Source organism: Pongo pygmaeus, chromosome 4 (assembly GCF_028885625.2).
Source record: "Pongo pygmaeus isolate AG05252 chromosome 4, NHGRI_mPonPyg2-v2.0_pri, whole genome shotgun sequence".
In the NCBI taxonomy this organism is placed as follows: Eukaryota; Metazoa; Chordata; class Mammalia; order Primates; family Hominidae; genus Pongo; species Pongo pygmaeus.
In genome coordinates this window covers 58165594-58184956 of record NC_072377.2, presented here as the reverse complement: position 1 = coordinate 58184956, position 19363 = coordinate 58165594, and the positions used below count along the sequence as shown (strand labels likewise).

The following is a 19363-nucleotide window of genomic DNA, read 5'->3' as shown; positions in this document are numbered from 1 at the left end:
TCACCATGTTGGCCAGGATGATCTCTATCTCTTGACCTCATGATCTGCCCATCTCGGCCTCCCGAAGTGCTGGGATTACAGGTGTGAGCCACCGTGCGCCAGGCCACTGTTTCATTTTTAACATTTTCATTGGTTAAATACATCATGACCCCTAGTAAAATGTAGTATACACATTGAACTAATTAAAAGTTTCTAGGAAAATATTTTGGGAGACAAACTGCAATTAGCTAGCATTGTCTCTTCTTTGCCATCATCTTTTTTTTCAGGGATGTGGCAGAGAAATTTCCATCAAATGATCGATGACCATAAGTTGAGGTCAATAGAGATGGTAGGGAATCTGACAGGTATATTATGGCTAGGGCGTTAGGGAGATTTCTGAGTTGTCTGTATTAACTTTAAATGCATCAGGATGTCTGCTTATATAGATTTGATATAAAAAGCCTCTTGAAAATACACTACATCATTTGGAAATAAAAAATGAAGTTGTTGACCATAAGAAAAATTTCACATTGTGGTGGATGGTGAGCTATATTTCATTATGCTTTGCAACTTGGGGCATCATAAAATGTTATAAGTGCTGCAATTGTTTCCCATTCTATAGAATAACAAAACTAAGTATGGGGGATAGAAGGAATCTTTGCAATTATTTAACCTAAAATGCTTATTTTTATAAAAAGAAAATTAAGGGTCATAGATAAGTGTTTTTTCAAATTTGTATATATTTTTTAAATTTGAGAGGGGGCTATAATAGATCGAGCAAAGGCAATGAGTTAATTCTTTAAAAGTGTGGCACCTCTGTATCATTTTAATCATGAAATTATGGCAAATTATGCCAGGGAACTATGTGTTTATAAAATAATTATTAAACAACTGAGGGCTTAGAGGGGATAAACCCTCAAAAATATGCACTTTTAGGTTGGAAAATTTTTATTCAGGGCTTATGTCTTCTATTATGCCATCATCTAGTTGGGGGTAGATGAAGAAAAGGTGGGAACAGAACAAATACACATGAAAACAATAAGTTTGTCTTCCCCAAATGCCAGCTCTCCTACATGTCTCAGGCTTTTTTATATGAGCCAACTATAAAAGTTCCCGATTTACAAACCACTGGGCTTCTTAACTTGTGCCTGCATGTCCTGAGTCAAAAATAAACAGACAAGGCTTTCACAAAAGCAGGTGGTGGATTCTAAGACTTTTTCTCCTTCCCACTGTGCTTTGCTTCTGATCTCTCACAGGTCTTTTTGCTTCTTTACAACACTCCTTGGCTTCTACACATTAAATGTTCTATTTTAAAATAACATCTGTTATCTAAGCATTCCACCCAACCAATTAACATGGGTTTTTAAGAGAAGTTGAGTGACAAAGAGTGGCGATTAGGAGAAAATAGTTTATAGCTTCAAGAGGGACTGGGCCAATCCTAGCCCAAATTTGAAACCTATAGAGTTTGTTTTCAGCCCCAACACTTTCTTTGCAGCACTGGCTTTCCTTTTTTCCTTCCTGTGTTTGTTTCATGATCCCTTGTTCAAAACCCTATGGCAAAGGGTCTGATGAGGTGATCTCTGTCAAAAAAGTAGGTGCTTAATGAATATAACATGGAATAATTGCTGAATGAATAAATTCATACTAATGTATAAAAGACTAAAAAGTGGTGAGATACCAGTCCCCATCCACACCCACCCAGAACATGTATATTGGATGAAGAATAAAGCTTTAGGATTAATAAATAAATCATCAGTTGAGGAACTTCAGGCATCATTACGACATCAAGTTAGGAGAGAGGAATCTTCTGAGTCTCTCATGGCTCCTCGTGTGCTGATGTCCTCCTACTCTATTGGATATGCTGGCCTGGCTGGGCATCTCCCCTGGCATGTGGTACCATATTTCAGGACAAGTTTCTCCACCTATTTAAACATACGTCCCCTACAAGTTTCCTCCCATCAATCATGAAGTATATTAAGCAGCTACTAACACTTTGTCAAGCTTTAATTGTTGCCATGTGTATGATGAAGACAAAGATATAAAGACTGTGTCTTTTGAAAGTGAATCTCTGCTCTAAGAGGAACTTTTGGCCTGTGTCTTACACAGAGACTCAGACTTGGGAGTTCCAATGAACTCCAGACTGGTGGGATTCAGGAAAGGAAGGAAGAAGGGATAGTCCTGAGGTGTCTGATCCAGGTCTAGTTAGAATAAAAAAGATGTCTGGGATAAGAGTAGCTCTTCTGAACCTACTGCAGCTGGACTCATGCTTCAGGGAGCTTCCAACAGAAATTTAAAGTAGGGGGAGGTGGGATTAGCCTTCTTGATATAATGGAACTACTGAAAGTCTGAATTCAACCAGGGACCCTCATTCCAAAACCAAAGACAGTATTATGTGTTTCAGAGAGTTCATGACCCTCTTGAACAAAACCCAACTCCTGGAGCTCCAGAGTAAAGAGCCCTACCCTATAGCCTGCAGCAGTAGGATATATTGGAAAAAGAAAGAGCTCTGTAGATCATTCCTTGAATCCAGTCATTTACTAGCTAGTAATTGTGGGAGAGTCACTTTACCTCCCTTTGCTTTAATGTCCTCAGGTGTAAAATGTAGTTAAAATACTTGGTCAAAAAGATTGTTGCGAGGACACCAGAGTGAATGGAAGCAGGAGAGAACACAGAGTGATAATAGTCAGTGGTTTTGGCACAGAATTCAGATCCTTATTCTGAATCTCACTATGTGTCTTTGGGAAATATACTTAAATTTTATGTTCCTCATTTACAAGAGGAGGTTCATAAGACCTCATAAGGTTGATATGAGTATTAAGTGGGAATGCTTAAAGCAGAAGTGTTTAAAACACTTCCCTGCACATAGTAAGCATTCGATAAGAGCTAGTTTCTTCCCTTCTACCTTAGAATCACAGTTCTGATTGCTGGGCCTCCCAATGAAGTGGCTGAACTATTTCTACTGGGTAAGACATCCCAAAGTTTGTCAAATGACCTTCTTTTGGGCCTGCAATAATAATAATAATAATAATAATAATAACAACAACAACAACAATAATAATAACCTAAGAAGCTGTCAGAATATATCAACACATCATTATCTGGATGAAATAATGAGCTTATTTTTACATTTATGCTTTTTCAGACTACTGACTGAAAAATAGGTGACTGAAATTTCCTATTTGTTTGTCTGAAACAGAGGTACAAGGCCTGAAAGAACCTATCCATATATCAGCTCTGGTTTTCCTCTTCTCCTGCCAGTGGTGTCCCAAAACCATACAGGTAAGTGCAGTGCTGAGAATAGAAGACTATACTGAAAAAAATCAACAGTAACACTCTCTATTAGAGGTGCATATAAATGAAGAAACCACTTCCTATATTTCAAGTACAACCTTGACACCAATAAGCCAGGCCTTGGGTACCACAGTGTGGCAAAGCTAGGTATTACAGAGAGAACACTGATCCCTTATTAAGTAGAAGGAAGAGCTGTAGTCGAGAATTTTGTTTGGGGAACTTTGCTAGAGAAAAGCCATGGATTCTATTTACTGAATTAAATGCCACTGACCTACATCTGGCTTTGTTCACCATCTCCTCTGAGACTAAGCCCCTCAAAAGAGGAAGTGAGTCATAGGAGAGTAAGAAAGGATAGGAACAGCTGGTATTTCAGTGGGAGAGAAACTTGCTATTTAAACTATTTGATTAAATAATTATGTTGCTCAGGTAATAGAACAATTAATATGTAGCCACAACCTATATTTTTAACATAATTTAACTATTTAACAAAACAATAGGTAAAATATAGGGGAATATTATGCTAGAATAAATGCTTATTTGATATTTAATTGAAAAAACATTCAACTTTGTATGGGATGTTATTCTCTAATCAACTTATCCCAAAAGCTGTCATCTCAGTTCTACTTAATGTGAAAATTATACAGCTGCTAAGAGTTTTAAAAGTCATGTCTATTTCAGCCTAAGCAAAACATTACATAAATATCCAGAGTTACTTGACACAAAATAGGTGGTTACTCACTTTTACCACAGAATTTGAAATAGGAGTCTGTGAAATTTTAAGATCTCCCCTACATCAGCTGATCCCTTATCCTCCACTCAGGCACACAATTTATTACATAAAATGTGCCATGTATATTTAAACATTAAAGAATTATTTGATATTTAAGACACATGGAGATGTGTGATTAAAACAAGGCTTATTTTAACCTTGAATCTACTGCTTATATATCCTTAAATTGACATAGGAATTCATTTTTCCTTTTTCTGTAAAAGACAGTTTTCATTGTTCTCTGTTTATAAAATACATACTTATTATAAAATTTTAATTGTTACAGACATGTGAAAGTCCCTTATCATCCTAAACTCTAGAAAGATACTTTTGTGAATTTTTGAATATTTCTAACTCAAAATAAGTTTTTTTTCCTTTACAAAAATTGGGTCAAGTTGTGTGCAGTGTTGGAAATACGCATTTTTCTTTTTTCTTTCTCTTAGTCATCATTTCAATGTTTGTTTCATTGATGCAATAATACTATATTACATAGTCTGAATATATCAGAGCTTATTTCTCCAGTTTGCTGTTGATGATTGAAGTAGAGAGTCAAAGGAATTTTGGTGTTTACCTTCCACAGTGCTAAAATGAGCAGCATTAACAGCAACAATCCGGCAAAAGCACTCAGCAGGATGACCCATAATGGCACTCTGCCCGGTAGCCCATCTTTGGATATTTGAATAGCAAGCTGAAAATTATTAAACAAGATTGTTAACATAATAAACACCTGTTAGAACTCCTGGAACATTGAGTTCTTGCAGGCTATAATTCTCTACCAGTGCATTAATCTCATTACTATATAACGAGAAAACATTAGGTTTACATTAGAAAATGCTCTTCATCTAGTCTAAATCTCTAACTATGTCAAATTTATTATTACCAAAAGGTATTTATAATATTATTGTTCAGAAATTTATAAATAAAGGGTTAAATGTCAATGGATTGGAATGCTCAAGGGGAGGAGTGAATTTCTGTTTAACTCAGGGAGAACCAAAGTATTGTGTGTGTTAAAGATTAATTAGTAATTAATTAGTAATTAATTAGTAATTAATTAATTACTGTATTATCACAATAGCATTAGTTTAGATTGGAATGTCACAGTTTGTTGTCATAAGAACCTGAGAAAGTCTCCTTATTTTATTTCTAGTGTGCTTAATTTTTTGTTTATAAATTGAAAGTATAATGCATAAATGTCAAGTGTATGGATAAGTGAATGTTTACGTGTATATTCACTCCCAGTGTGCTCTTCATTATACCACAGTGTCTCTTCTACTTGACTTATCACTGGGTCCACATGTATAAATCAGGTTTTAACTGAAGCAAAGCTGTAAAATGGACCGCTTTTAGTGTTCCAGCTACTCAAGCTCTCTCAGGGTGGCACTCAAACCTCAATGAAACCTATCTGCTCTGTGTCCCATCCCTGGGGGATTTGAAAAAAATTAATTTAGGGTAGACATCAATGGCTAGTAATAGTTCAAGCCCTGTATTTGCCTTTAACAGTAACACCTCAATTTCTTTACCTAGAGGGAAGATTAGGGTAGAAAAAGAAACTAACAGGGGAGAGATTTGTATATACATGATACTAATCAAAACCTCTCAAATCACTCCAAGTAGGTGACAGAGCTGGCAAGAATACAGACATATACAGCATCAGACCATTATGACAGTTTCTTAAAACAAAACAAAACAAAACAACAAAACAAAACAAAACAAAACACAGATGGGGTTTCACTATTTTGCACAGGCTGATCTCAAACTCCTGGGCTAAAGTGATCCTTCCATCTCAGTCTTCCAAGTAGGCTGGGATGACAGACATGAACCACTATGCCCAGCAAGGCAGATTTTAAACATATGTAAAACAATTCCCTGAACTTACAGATATGGAAACTGGAATCTAGAAAAGATCGGTGACTTTCCTCAGATCACACAATTACAAAATGATCACTTTTAGTAATTTTATCAATATAGATATAATTTTTCCTTTAGGATGAATGTAGAATAAATATTTCCAGGGGAATTTTTAACTAATATTTAGGGAAAATAAAACTCATTATAAAATTTTAACACATAAATTTAGGAATCAAATGTACTTTTCCAATATAAACCATACTCAAATTTTTTAGGTTTTAGTGAAATGTTGGCTATTCTATGTAAGAAACAACTATGCATTTTGCATTGCTTATGCTAAGCTCTCTTTATGACATAAGTAAACATTATATGCATGTATTTTCCTTTTTCTTGAAAAGTGTATACTTATCAGAAGTCGTTGATATTGGAAAAATTTGAAATAAGCAATTTAAAGAGAACATCTGAAAGTTAGGGAGCTTCCAAATTGAATTTTATGATTCACATGGTGCTGTTTATCCACATGGGATATTTAAAGTCTCCCATGAGAAGGGGGGAGATCATGCTGAAATGCCTGCATGTGTAACAAGTACTTATTTCATTTTATTTTTTTAGAGATGGGGTCTTACTCCATCACCTTGGCTTATTAATTTATAAAAAGGACAAGAGTTAAAAACTCAAACCTTTCTATTTTTACTGAGGACTCAAGTCTGAATTTGTATTAGGAAATACCGTCTCATTTTTGTTTCAAATTTCTCAATGAAATTTGAAAGAAAACTTTAAAAAATGTACCTGTTTTCCTGTAGAGTATAAAGGCACTTTTTATAAAGAAGTTGTTTTTTGAGGCTGCTCTTCAGATGTCAGCTGCATTTTATAATGTCAGCTTTTAAGGAAGAAAGTTAAAACTGCATCATTTGGTATCGAAGTAAAGTAAAAACATCCATTTACCATGATAGTTATAAGTGATAAAGTCAAACATGGCATGTGAATTGTAAATATCATGATTTTCCCAGTTTCTTACAAGGACGAATAAGACTAAAATCACATTTGAAGCTAATGAAGTATAATTTGAAGCAAATAGTGTCTGTCACTTACCGAGAGCAATACTAGTCACTGCTTAAGGGACTATCAACAATTATAAAACATTATGTCACAAAATTCAGAGTGAAATGCATAACGTTTTCAAAACTCATGTTGCACTTACCTCTCTTTTTTGATTGCTGCTACTTAAAACCAAAGATGTATTTTCACTCCGAAGTTCTCCCCTTATAGTAAGATTTAAGCTGGAAAAATATGACTGAAAAGCAAATAAGATTTGTTCTTAATATATGATGCTAATCAAAATGAGAGCTAGTCATGTTTGAGTAGGACATTTATAAAAGCTAAGATTTTTCCGAGAGATTAAAAATTCCAGTTTTGTTGACTTCCAAATGGAACTGGTAGTATCAAATAATAACTGTGCACTCATCCTCTCTCATTTGCCACTGAAAATCCTTACTTAGATCCTTGTTATGGAATGAAAAAAAATTTTAAAAATATTTTCTATCGATTTATCATTAGAAAAAACAAACCTCAAACTCTGCCTACCTTTAATGTAGCAAGACATGAAACAGCTACATTCTGGTGATGAAGTTTATCTAGGCGCTTATTTAGGTTTAAAAATGAAATTGATGATCTGGGAGGACAAGATGACTAACTAGACACAGCCATCTCTCCCACTAAGAGATCCCAAATTATTAAGTAGATAATATAATTTGGGCAGATCTGATCTCTAGGGAGAAAACACCACAAGTGTGTGGAGAGGCAACAAAGATGCTGAGGCTGAAGAGGGAGAAGGTGGGAACCCTGCGTAGGGTACCTGAATGCTTGGGCTACTTCCTGGCCCTAAATGGCTCCTGGAGAAGGGGTGAGGGAGGGGACTGAGGGACAGCTCACTCTTGCCACAGACATCTGGGATCTAAGCTACAGAGTACCCAACATCTCCAATGGATGTGTGAGCTGGCAGGTGGATTTTCCCAGGGAGAAGGTAGAGACAGGGCTTCAGCTAGCATGGAGCCCAGGAGCTTTTGTGAGCAGATCACAGACATAGGTGCCCATATCCTCAGACTCCCCATCTCCTTCAGAGAGGCTCTAGCCCCAGGTGACCACAAGCCAGAAGAAAGCAGGCATTCCCCATGGGACTGGGGCATGTCTGTTCTGCAGCCTCTCCCGCCTGCCAGACCCTCCTAGAGTTCCTGCCTAACTGCCCCACAGGAGTATGTGCACAGCGCAGTCTCTGCTGCCCAGCCTGGGTGCTGCGCCCCACCTGAGTACTTTCCCTGTGACCTGGGAGGACTCTGGATCCTCCAAAGCAATCAGAGCCTGACTCTGAGCAGCGGGGTGTCCTGGAGACCCAGATGCCAGAGATGGCATGTCCAGCTCAGGAGTACCAAGCTGAGATCTATGGCTGGCACTCAAGTAGAGGAGGAGCCCCCATCTCAGAGCACTGAGATGGGTAACAAACACGGATTTGTGGGCCAGCGTGGGCCAGCACTGGAGTAGGGCATGACTCCCTCCACAGGGCTGGTTCGGAAAAGGTGTCACCTATCTACCTGCCATGGCCTCTGCCCGAGGGAGCCTGTGGCCCAGAACACCTAACAAAAGAAACATGGGTACAGTGCCAGTGATTGGAGGAGGCCTCTCCCCACCCACTGCAGAGCACACCTGCAAACATGAGCAAATACAAGAGTGGCAAGACTAAGAGCCTATCTACTGCCCATTACCCTTAAGTGCCCTCTCCTGGATCACAGCTCAAACACCACCACCAAAAATTACTTTGCTAATAAACACTCCTGTAAGCATACACCCACAAATAAAGATCTTGTACAGAGACTTGGCCCTCTGAAAGCATGCAGAAACAAGCCCAAATGACTACACTCAACTTACACCACAGTTGAAGAACATCAGTCCCCCAAGATGAGAAAGAATCAGCACGAGAACTCTAGGTAGAGACAGGCATCAAAGAAACATACCTCCAAATAATAAGAGTCATATGTAACTAATCCTAGCCAATATCATACTGAATGGGCAAAAGCTGGAACCATTCCCCTGGGGAACTGGAATAAGACAAGGATGCCCACTCTTACCACTCCTATTCAACCTAGTACTCTAAGTCCTAGCCAGAGCGATAAGGCAAGATAAAGAAATAAAGACATCCAAATAGGAATAGAAGAAGTCAAGCTATCTTTTTTCCACTGGTAATATGATCCTATACCTAGAAAACCTTTAAGATTCTGCCAAAAAACTCCTAGAATTCATAAATGACTTTAGTAAAGTTTCAGAATACAAAATAGGCGTACAAAAATTAGTAGCATTTCTATACACCAATAATGTTCAAGGTGAGAGTCAAATAAACAACACAACTCAGGGCTGGGTGCAGTGGCTCACGCCTGTAATCCCAGCACTTTGGGAGGCCGAGGTGGGCAGATCATGAGGTCAGGAGATCAAGACCATCCTGGCTAACACAGTGAAACCCCGTCTATACTAAAAATACAAAAAAAAAAAAAAAAAAAAAAATTAGCCGGGCGTGGTGGTGGGTGCCTGTAGTCCCAGCTACTCAGGTTGCTGAGTCAGGAGAATGGCGTGAACCCGGGAGGCAGAGCTTGCAGTGAGCCGAGATTGCACCACTGGACTCCAGCCTGGGTGACAGAGCGAGACTCCGTCTCAAAAAAACAAACAACAACAACAAAAAACTCCATTTACAGAAGCTACAAAAAACACTGAAATATCCAGGAATACAGCTAACCAAGGAGGTAAAAGATCTCTAAAAGGAGACCTACAAAACACTGCTGAAAGAAATCAGAGATGAGACAAATAAAAGAAAAAACCTTTCATTTAATATCATTAAATGGCCATACTGCCCAAAGCAATGTATAGATTTAACACTATTGCTCTTAAAGTACCAACATCATTTTTCACAGAATTAGAAAAAACTATTCTAAAATTCATATGGATCTAAAAAAAGAGCTCAGGTAGCCAAAGCAATCCTAAGTAAAAAGAACAAAGCCAGACCCATCACACTGCCTGACTTTGAACTCTACTATAAGGCTACGGTAATCAAAACAGTATGATACTGGTACAGAAGAGCCACGTGGACCAGTGAAACAGAATAGAGAATTCGGAAATAAAGCCACATACCTACAGCCATCTGATCTTTGATAAAGCCAACAAAAATAAGCAATGGGGAAAGGAATCCCTAGTCAAAAAATGGTGTTGGGATAACTTGCTAGCCATATGCAGAAGAATGAAACTGGACCCCTAACTTTCCCCATATACAAAAACTAACCAAGACAAATTAAAGATTTAAATATAAGCCCTTAAACTATAAAAATATTATAAGAAAACCCAGGAAATACCCTCCCTGACATTGGTCTTGGCAAATAATTTTTGGCTAAGTCTCTAAAAGCAATTGCAACAAAAACAAAAATTGACAAGTGGGATCTAATTAAACTAAAGAGCTTCTACACAACAAAAGACACTATCAATAGAGTAAACAGACAACCTACAGAATGGGTGAAAATATTTGCAAACTATGCATCTGACAAAGGTCTAATATCCAGAATAAGGAACTTCAACAACTCAGCAAACAATCAATCAACAAATAGCCACATTAAATAATGGGCAAAGGACATGAATAGACTCCCCAAAACATGACACACAGGTGGCCAACAAACATATGAAAAAACTCTCATTATCACTAATCATTAGAGAAATACAAATCAAAGCCAAAATGAGGTACCACCTCACTCCAGTCAGAATGGCTATTATTGAGAAGTCAAAAAATAACAGACAGTGGTGAGGCAGAGGAGAAAAGGAAAAGCTTATACACTGTTGGTGGGGATGTAAATTAGTTCAGCCAGTGGAAAGCAGTTTGGAGATTTCTCAAACAACTTAAAACAGAACTACCATTCAACACAGCAGTCCCATTACTGGGTGTATATACCCAAAAGAAACTGTTTACCGAAAAGACACATGCAGTCATATCTTCATTGCAGTGCTTTTCACAACAGCAAAGACATGGAATCAATATAGGTGCCCATCAACAGTGGCCTGGATAAAGAAAATATGTACATATACACCATGGAACACTGCACAGCCATAAAAAAGAACAAAATCGTGTCCTTTGCAGCAACATACATGCAGATGGAGGCCATAATCCTAAGCAAATTCCACAGGAACAGAAAACCAAATACCACGTGTTCTTATGTATAAGTGAGAGTTAAGCCTTGGGTACTCATGGATATAAAGATGGGAACAGTAGACACCGTGGACTACTTGGGGGAGCTGACAAACTACCTATTGGGTATTATGCCCACTACCTGAGCGATGGAATCTGTACCCTAAACCTCAATATCCTGCAAATATACCCATGTAACAAACTTGTGCGTGTATATTCCCTGTATCTAAAATTAAAGTTGAAATTTAAAAAATGAAATTGCCAATATTAACAGTTAATGACATAAAAAATAGCAACTTACTATAATCAAATTCAAAAATGGCAAAGTCATATGTTCAACTAAATACTTCCTGAGAAACAAATAATACAAAATACAATAAAAAGTTTTAAAGTAGTTTATTGTCAGACAGATTTGGCTTTATAAGGGGTTAAAAATGTCTTCACAGTCTCTACTAAAATACAAAAAAAAATTAGCTGGGCGTGGTGGTGGGCTCCTGTAGTGCCAGCTACTCGGGAGGCTGAGGCAGGAGAATGGCGTGAACCCGGGAGGCAGAGCTTGCAGTGAGCCGAGATCACGCCACTGCACTCCAGCCTGGGAGACAGAGAGAGACTCCGTCTCAAAAAAAAAAAAAAAAAAAAAAGGGCTTCATATATACCTATATATTATAAAATTATACATATAATAACTGTCTGATAAAACACAGTAAGTCTATGGTATATGTTAGCTCTTTCCTTTGTTACTGGGGTCAAGGGTTGCCACTTTATTCACTTTGTTATACTCTATACATAAACTGAGTTCCAAAGTATTAAGATAAGTGCAAGATTTGGTACAGGAAAGGTATTTATCTCTTAAAGTACAAAGAAAAAGGATAAGAGAGATTGAAAAAAGTATATCTCTCCAGAAGGGACCTTGGTAATATATTAGTTCTTAACAGACAAGGAAGATGAGACACACATAGCCGGTTAAGTAGAGCTGGGGCTTGGTCACATCCTCTTATACCTCTAGTCTCACATTCTTTCCAACAGCAGCACTGTGCCTTGCATATTCTAAGTGGTAAATGAATATTTATTGATATTATTCAATCAGTGCATAGAACAATGTAGTTACTTACTTTTATAAAAGTTGGTTTCCACAAGATAAGTGAAACATTCACTTGGCTGATGTCAGAAGGAGTGAGATTACATGTGATGGTAGCAAACTTACATGTATTGCAGTCCTGTTTAAATGTCCAGAGATACATATCAGTATTCTTGCCATTTTATCAAATATCTATATTTAAATTCTTCAGATAGTTATTTCTAGATTGATATCAATTTTATTCATTTGGAAAGCAAAAGGTAAAAATAGCACTTGTCTTAATTTACCAGAATTGTGCCTCGTTTGAGCTGGTCAGTTGATGTAGTCATTTTCTTTCCAGAGTTGATACTGAAAGGATCCTCAAAGATATGGGGTCTGCAGTTTGCATTCTAGAAATGAAAATATTACATTTATTAGACAATGCCAGATATCAGAGGAAAAAAATGACTTGCTGCAGTAGTGTAAAGAATCTGTGAATGACAGCCATTGCCATATATTAAAGATCCATCTTTGTAAGTGTGCTGTATGGAAAAGGTTGTTATGCACCAGCCATACATACATATATATCCACCCCAAGATAATATGTACTGTTACCATGCTACTTGTGAATTGTAATGGATACTAGTGAGGTTGTAATGGAAAAGAAAGAATGCTAATAGAACTTACTATTACGTGATTAATACATTCATTAATTTATTACCTTAATCAAAGATAAGCTTATAAATTCTATACTACAGAGAGAGAAAAACATTTAAATTCTACTGATAAAAACAAAAACAACGGCCAGCCACAGTGGCTCACACCTGTAATTCTAGCTCTTTGGGAGGCTGAGGCGGGTGGATCACCTGAGGTCAGGAGTTCGAGACCAGCCTGGCCAACATGGTGAGGCCCCATCTCTACTAGAAATACAAAAATTAGTTGGGTGTGGTGGCAGGTGCCTGTAGTCCCAGCTACTTGGGAGTCTGAGGCAGGAGAATCATTTGGACATGGGAGGCGGAGGCTGCAGTGAGCCAAGATCGCGCCACTGCACTCCAGCCTGGGTGACAGAGAGACTCTGTCTCAAAAAAAAAAAAAAAAAAAAAAAAGGAAACAAAAACAACAAAAATACTTGTTCAATATTATGGCTCATGAAACAATTGAAAAGCTGAAAAGCGAGGGACCTTCATCTGTATTTATGTATTCATCCAATAATACTTTTGATTCCCTACACACCAAGGATAAGACACTCAGTCTACGTGGGAGGTAGACGTAAGCAGACAGCCCTATAGATGTTAACATATTATGTTAAAATGCTATATTTATAAGATAGCTGGTTCTAGACTTAACCTAGTAAATCTTTTGCTTCCCCAGTACTGTCAATATCCTCGACAAAAGTTAATAAGATTAAAGTTTCCTATGCAGTATGAAAAGTACAATTTTTTTTTCTCTTCTGGATTTTCACAAACCTGCTTTTTTGGATTAGAGGGAAATTCCAGAGGCTTATTTTTTCCTTGCCCTTAGGAAAACATTTAAGTGATCACAAGCCAATTAGCATTGTTGCTATTTCTTGATTTCTGGGAATACTTTAAAAAATGCATGAAAAGACAGATTTCCAAATTCTGACATCATGCACACATTAATTCAATACTTATGGTGATTTTTTGTTTTAGGCACTAAACCATAATGAACTATCATATAGTCTCATTCAAGCTAAAAATATAAAGGGGGTGCAATATTGCTATTATTTGGGATGTGAGTAAATACAATTATACTATTTTGTTTGAAGCTGTGCATGCTTAGGCACAATTAAGAAGTCACTTCATAGAGTTGTTTGATTACCACAAATCAAGGAAAAGTGTAACAAACATTTCATAACAATGAATTATTTAAAATCTACTCTAGTGGATTGAATAGTGGTCCCCAAAGATATGCCTAAATCCTCCTAGAACTAGTAAATATGACTTTACTTGGAAATAGGGTCTTTGCAGACATAATTATATTAAGGATCTCCAGACGAGATCACTCTGGATTTAGGGTGGACCCTAAATCTAATGGTGAGTGTGCAGAAACACAAAGAGAGAAGGAGAACACATAGAAACACAGACAAGGCCAGGTGAAGACAGAGGCAGAGATAGGAGCTATGCTGCCACAAGCCAAGGAACGCCTAGGGTTGCCAGCTGTCACCAGAAGCTAGGAAATCGGCATGAAAAAAGAGTCTCTCTTGGAGCCTCCAGAGGAAATTAACACTGTCAACACCTTGATTTTGGACTTCTGGACTCCAGAACCGTGAAAGAATAAATTTGTGTTGTTTTAAGTCACTTGATTTGTGATACTTTGTTACAGCAGCTCTATTATTATTTGCTTTTAATTATCTAAATACCTCTTCATGTTACTTTGGTAAAACTCTTTATTACAAGTATCATGCAGAACAAAAGGCTTAAACATAAAGTGGAAAAGATAACAGTAATGACATAATTCCAAGGCACACATGACTTACATCAGAAGATGACAATCCAGTTGGGTGCAGCACAGGATAACCATTTGATGTCATATTGGGGAATGAAATTGACAGCTTAAGTTCTGGCATTGGAAAAGATCCACTTTTTCTAATCTACAAGAAAAAATGGAAATGTAATCTTTCTTCCTCTTTTAATAGAATTCTTCTATCTTATGTAGGACTTTGTTTTCTAGCTGATGAAGTAAGTTGTGTAATATTTTGAACCCCCAAACGAATGCAGATCCTTTATGGTGCTGTACAGAGAATTGGCATAATTCAGCCAGCAGAAAATACGGACACTTAATGGTCAGTAGCCGTATGTATCAGCTATAATCATATTGTTCCTCCATCCCCCATTCTCTTAATAGACCTAGGATTAATAGAAGACCAGAATTGGAAGTTTTTGTCTGTTATTATGTTCTTGCCATGGTCATTCTTTTTTTTTTTTTTTAACATACCAGTCTTTTTGAAACTGGAAAGAAGGGAGACCATGGAACAATTTAGATTTTTGGTTGCCTTTACCCAGTTTTCCATCATTCCTTAAACCCATAAATCATCTCTAATCCTGGCTAGATGGGATCTGCCGCCACTATACAGGCAAACCAGACTCCCATCTGCTTCCCTTCACAATTCTACCCCCAGCTAGGGCTACCGTGCCACTGGCTGTTGATAATCTGGTTTTATGAGAGTCAGATTTACTTTCATCTCAGTTTCCATTCGTTTTTATCCACTAACCCAAAATTTCCACTTAGTATCATGTTCTGCTACCAGTAGTGAGTATAGCTCAGAGGGAAAGGTGGGCAGGATGAAGTTCAACAGGAAACTGAACTCACTATCCAGAGGTCGTTGCCTGCTTAAAAGGTACAACTGAACTGGGACAACCAGGTGCAGTGGTCCCCTTCCCACTGCTGAAGCATAATCTGCAGGCCTGAAGCCTATGGAATCCCTGTGCCGCTTCTTTAGCTGGGTAGGGAACGCCTTGATCTACATAGATAGACCCAAGGAAAGCCAGTGATCTACCCAGCTGAGCCTTCCAGACTGAGAGCTCTTCAGATCTGAAGCAATTTCCTGGGTTGGTAAAGATTAAATACATCCTTTAATTCTGGAATTCTGGAGGTTCCTGACCAGCTGCACCTGGACCCTTAAACATGCTCCCTAACTCTTATCTTCTTGATTTCCGGTCAAATTCTGTTTCCTGATATTCAGTCAGAAATCCTGTGTTCTGTAATTATCATTTTTTTCTGATTAAAAAATGTTCCTTGTAGAAACATTGGAAAATACTGAAAATAAACAGAAAATAAATGTTTCCTATACTTCAACTACCTTGGTAACATTTTAGTGTAGGTTACCTGTCCTTACTATTTGCATATATGCATATTTATAAAATTTGTAACACAATAAAATACAGTTTTGTACCCTGTCTGTTAAATGTATTATGCTATGGCATTTTCCTTTAAATGTATAAGTTTATTGAGAATATGACTGTTCATAACAACCACAATATCAATATTGTTGACTATGTGCCACATACTGTGCTAATCTTATATGCATTATTGCTTTTAACCCTGTTAACAACTGCAGGAAGCAGATCCTCTTATTATCTTTGTTTTATCTATGAGGTAAGAAGGTTGGAATGAAAATTAAGAACTTCCAAGATCACAAAGCTAGTAAATAGCAGCATTATGGTTTCTTACTCCAAAATGTGCCTTCTAAAATATTACATTGTCTCTCCATTGAATATATGATAATCTCTTCACTAAATATATGATAATTTAAATAATTTCATTGTGTTAAGTGTTTAGATTGTGCTCAGGCTTTAATTTTTAAACCATTATAAATATTATTGTTAAGAACATCCCTGAAATCTTTGTTTCTATCACCAAAAATTTCCTAGGGAAAATTCCGATCTGTAAACTTACTGGGTTTCATCTTTAAAAAAGTTCTTTCAAAAAACTCCTTTATTCCAATTCTAGAATTTACTTCAGAAAATAATCAGAGATACACATAAAGTTTTATGCTCAGGAATATTCTTAGCAATGTAATTCATATCAACACTTTTATAAGAGGGAGTACCTATTTCAAATCTGGACCCTAATAAGTTACAATATATAAAGATCTGCAACAAAGTCTTTTTGTTTTCTTTCTTCTTTTGCTGAATTTTCTAGTTCGGGGAAAGTGAATGGGGCTGGGGAAATCTGATAGCCTGAATTCCAAAAATCTATCCTAGAATCCAGTAGAGTGATTGGCATTTATGCTAATTTCCAGGGTATCTTGTCATAGGAATTCTAGCAAAGAGTACAAATTTAAAAAAATGAAATTAATCTTGGGAGTATACGTTTATTTATACTCTATGAGAGAACTTTTTTTTGTGGTTGGCAATTCCCAAAGGGATTGAAGCTATCTTCATTTATAATTTTGTTGCATTATCTCATATTTTTGAATACATATTTAAATCCATTATTTGAATTGTGTTCTCTTTTTTTACTTGAGTAATTTTAACTTGAGTCTGTGTCAGTAACTAGGCATTACCTAAAATAAAATTCCATGATTGTTTGCTATAGTGTTATAGAGTTTGTTATGAAGGATTTAAAAGGAAAAATAAATGTAATAGAAAACATCACTTAAGGAGGTGGTAGTACTAACATGAGTAATTTATAGTACAATGCATGTGAAAGGTAACAATAAGGAGAACGTGATACATACTTATTTGTTAGGTAAAAAAAATTGCCAAGACAATTGTGATAACAAATTTCTGATATAGTCATAATTAATGAAAAGGTGCTTTTCTCAGTCACACTGAAAAAATAATGTAAGTAAAGTCTACAGGTTTATCGGTAGCATCTATCTAGTCCCATAGTTTATATTTTTTCTAGAAAGTCATTCTAATGGTATCTTATTTTGAGGAAATTAGAGACTTAGATCTCTAAACTGATTTGAAAATATAATTATCACAAATTTAAATCTTAAGTGAAATTATAAAGAAAAATATAAATTGAAAATTATATTTATATATAATATGTTTATATTTATATTTATGAAATTATAAAGAAAATATGCTGGAATATAGAGATTAAACATTGAGGCAACACATTTTTATGCATCTGTTAATACTTTAATTTATATATTTACAAATAACTCCTTTAGAATACTATTTTAGAGGTAATTTCTTACCAAGTAGAAGATATTAATTTCATTTCCAATGTCCTCAGTAGAATTAATAACTTCAGGGACTGTCTCATTGGCAGCAATTGAAACGTGGTATTCACTTGCAGAGCTTAAAAAAATTAATTAGAAGAAGAAAAATAAAACATAACAAAGTTTAACTTTTGTTTGGCCTCATTATTTTCTTTCTCCATATTATGTAATTCCACAAAAATACTTGTAGGGATTTCAGATCATAGGGGAATTCATTTACCTTGAAACCTAAAATTAAATCTTTGAGGAGAGTGAGAAGGATTATATAATTTAGTTCAATAGTCACTGATGCTTATTTGACCCCAAAATGCTAGAATATGAGTTTTAAAAGTTAAAATTTCATTGTTAACAAGTGAAGTTTCCATAAATTCACTAATACCATTTATACCTAGTGAAAAATGAAACTAAAATGTAATGCTGAATTCTAAATAGATTTAAAATTTTTACCATTTCATAATTTAAAGTCCTATATTTACTGCTAAACTCAAAAGTTCAATCTTCTCTACACAGCTTCATCATGTTCTTTGGATGAACTTGGTAGAGTAAAATAGTATGTTTTTAAGCAGCACTTCAGTCAAGGGAAGACAAAAAATATTTATAAGTGTTTGCCAGAATTTGATTTTAAGTAAATGGAAAACTCTTGGGGAAAAGTCAGTGCACCAATAGAAGTGGATACAGAAACATAGAAAATAGCCGACAGAATTTAAAGGCTGAGAAATATTAGCACAAGCTACATGTATGTCCTATAATCATGCCATTTTTGTAGTCTCCAGTTAGTAAAGGGAGAGTGCCATAGATAATAAATTGTAAGCCAGAAGGAAGATATTGAATGTTCCCAATACAAAAAAAAGATAAATGTTTGAGACGATGGAGGTTCCAATTACCTTGTTTAATTGCTATATATTACTTGCATCACAACGTCTCCAAGCACCTCATAAATATGTACAATTATTATGTGTCAATTTAAAACAGTTTTTAAATTAAAAGAAAAAAAAGCATGTGAAATGGTTTAAACTAACACTTCCTGAATATATAACCTTGGGTAAATTAGCCTCTCTGAACCTCAAATTCTTCAACTGGAAAATGGAGATAGTAGTCGTATTTGAACCATAGTGTTATCATGAGGATCACATAAGACAGAACACAAAGGCTCAATAAATGTTAGCCACTATTATTAAAAAATTAATAAAATGATAAGACTTTTAGAATAAACCTACTTGCCACTGATTCTTATCCTTTTATGTATATTGCACATGTTTATTTGGCAAAAGCTTGGAGTTTGCTTAAGCAGGGGAAATTATAGAGGGAAAGTTTGTCAACATGGTTTGTGTTTGGATAGATAAGAAGTTCTTAAGAGAAAGAATGGTTTATGAATGGTGGAAGAAATAAACAGCTCTTATTAATGAGAAATGCTTTAATCTTGTGTGTCCAGATTGAGAAGACTTGATCAGCTTCCACAGGATGAGAACGATGACCAAGAAATATGCTGGCAGCCTCTCAGAAAATATTGTGTTT

The 19363-nt window shown here is 36.2% G+C and overlaps 1 protein-coding gene across 2 annotated transcripts in view; it reads right to left on the bottom strand.

Moving 5' to 3' along the window:
* The window catches only part of ITGA1 (integrin subunit alpha 1), a 170391-nt gene that overhangs the window by 4487 nt on the left and 146541 nt on the right, over positions 1-19363 (bottom strand). For both annotated transcript variants that reach the window (XM_054487298.2, XM_054487299.2), the window contains 6 exons: positions 17825-17927; positions 14654-14767; positions 12465-12566; positions 12212-12316; positions 7089-7181; positions 4611-4727 (listed from right to left, as the gene is read on the bottom strand). In XM_054487298.2, the coding sequence (XP_054343273.1) occupies positions 4611-4727; positions 7089-7181; positions 12212-12316; positions 12465-12566; positions 14654-14767; positions 17825-17927 (634 nt within the window). The remainder of the gene's footprint in view (positions 1-4610; positions 4728-7088; positions 7182-12211; positions 12317-12464; positions 12567-14653; positions 14768-17824; positions 17928-19363) is intronic.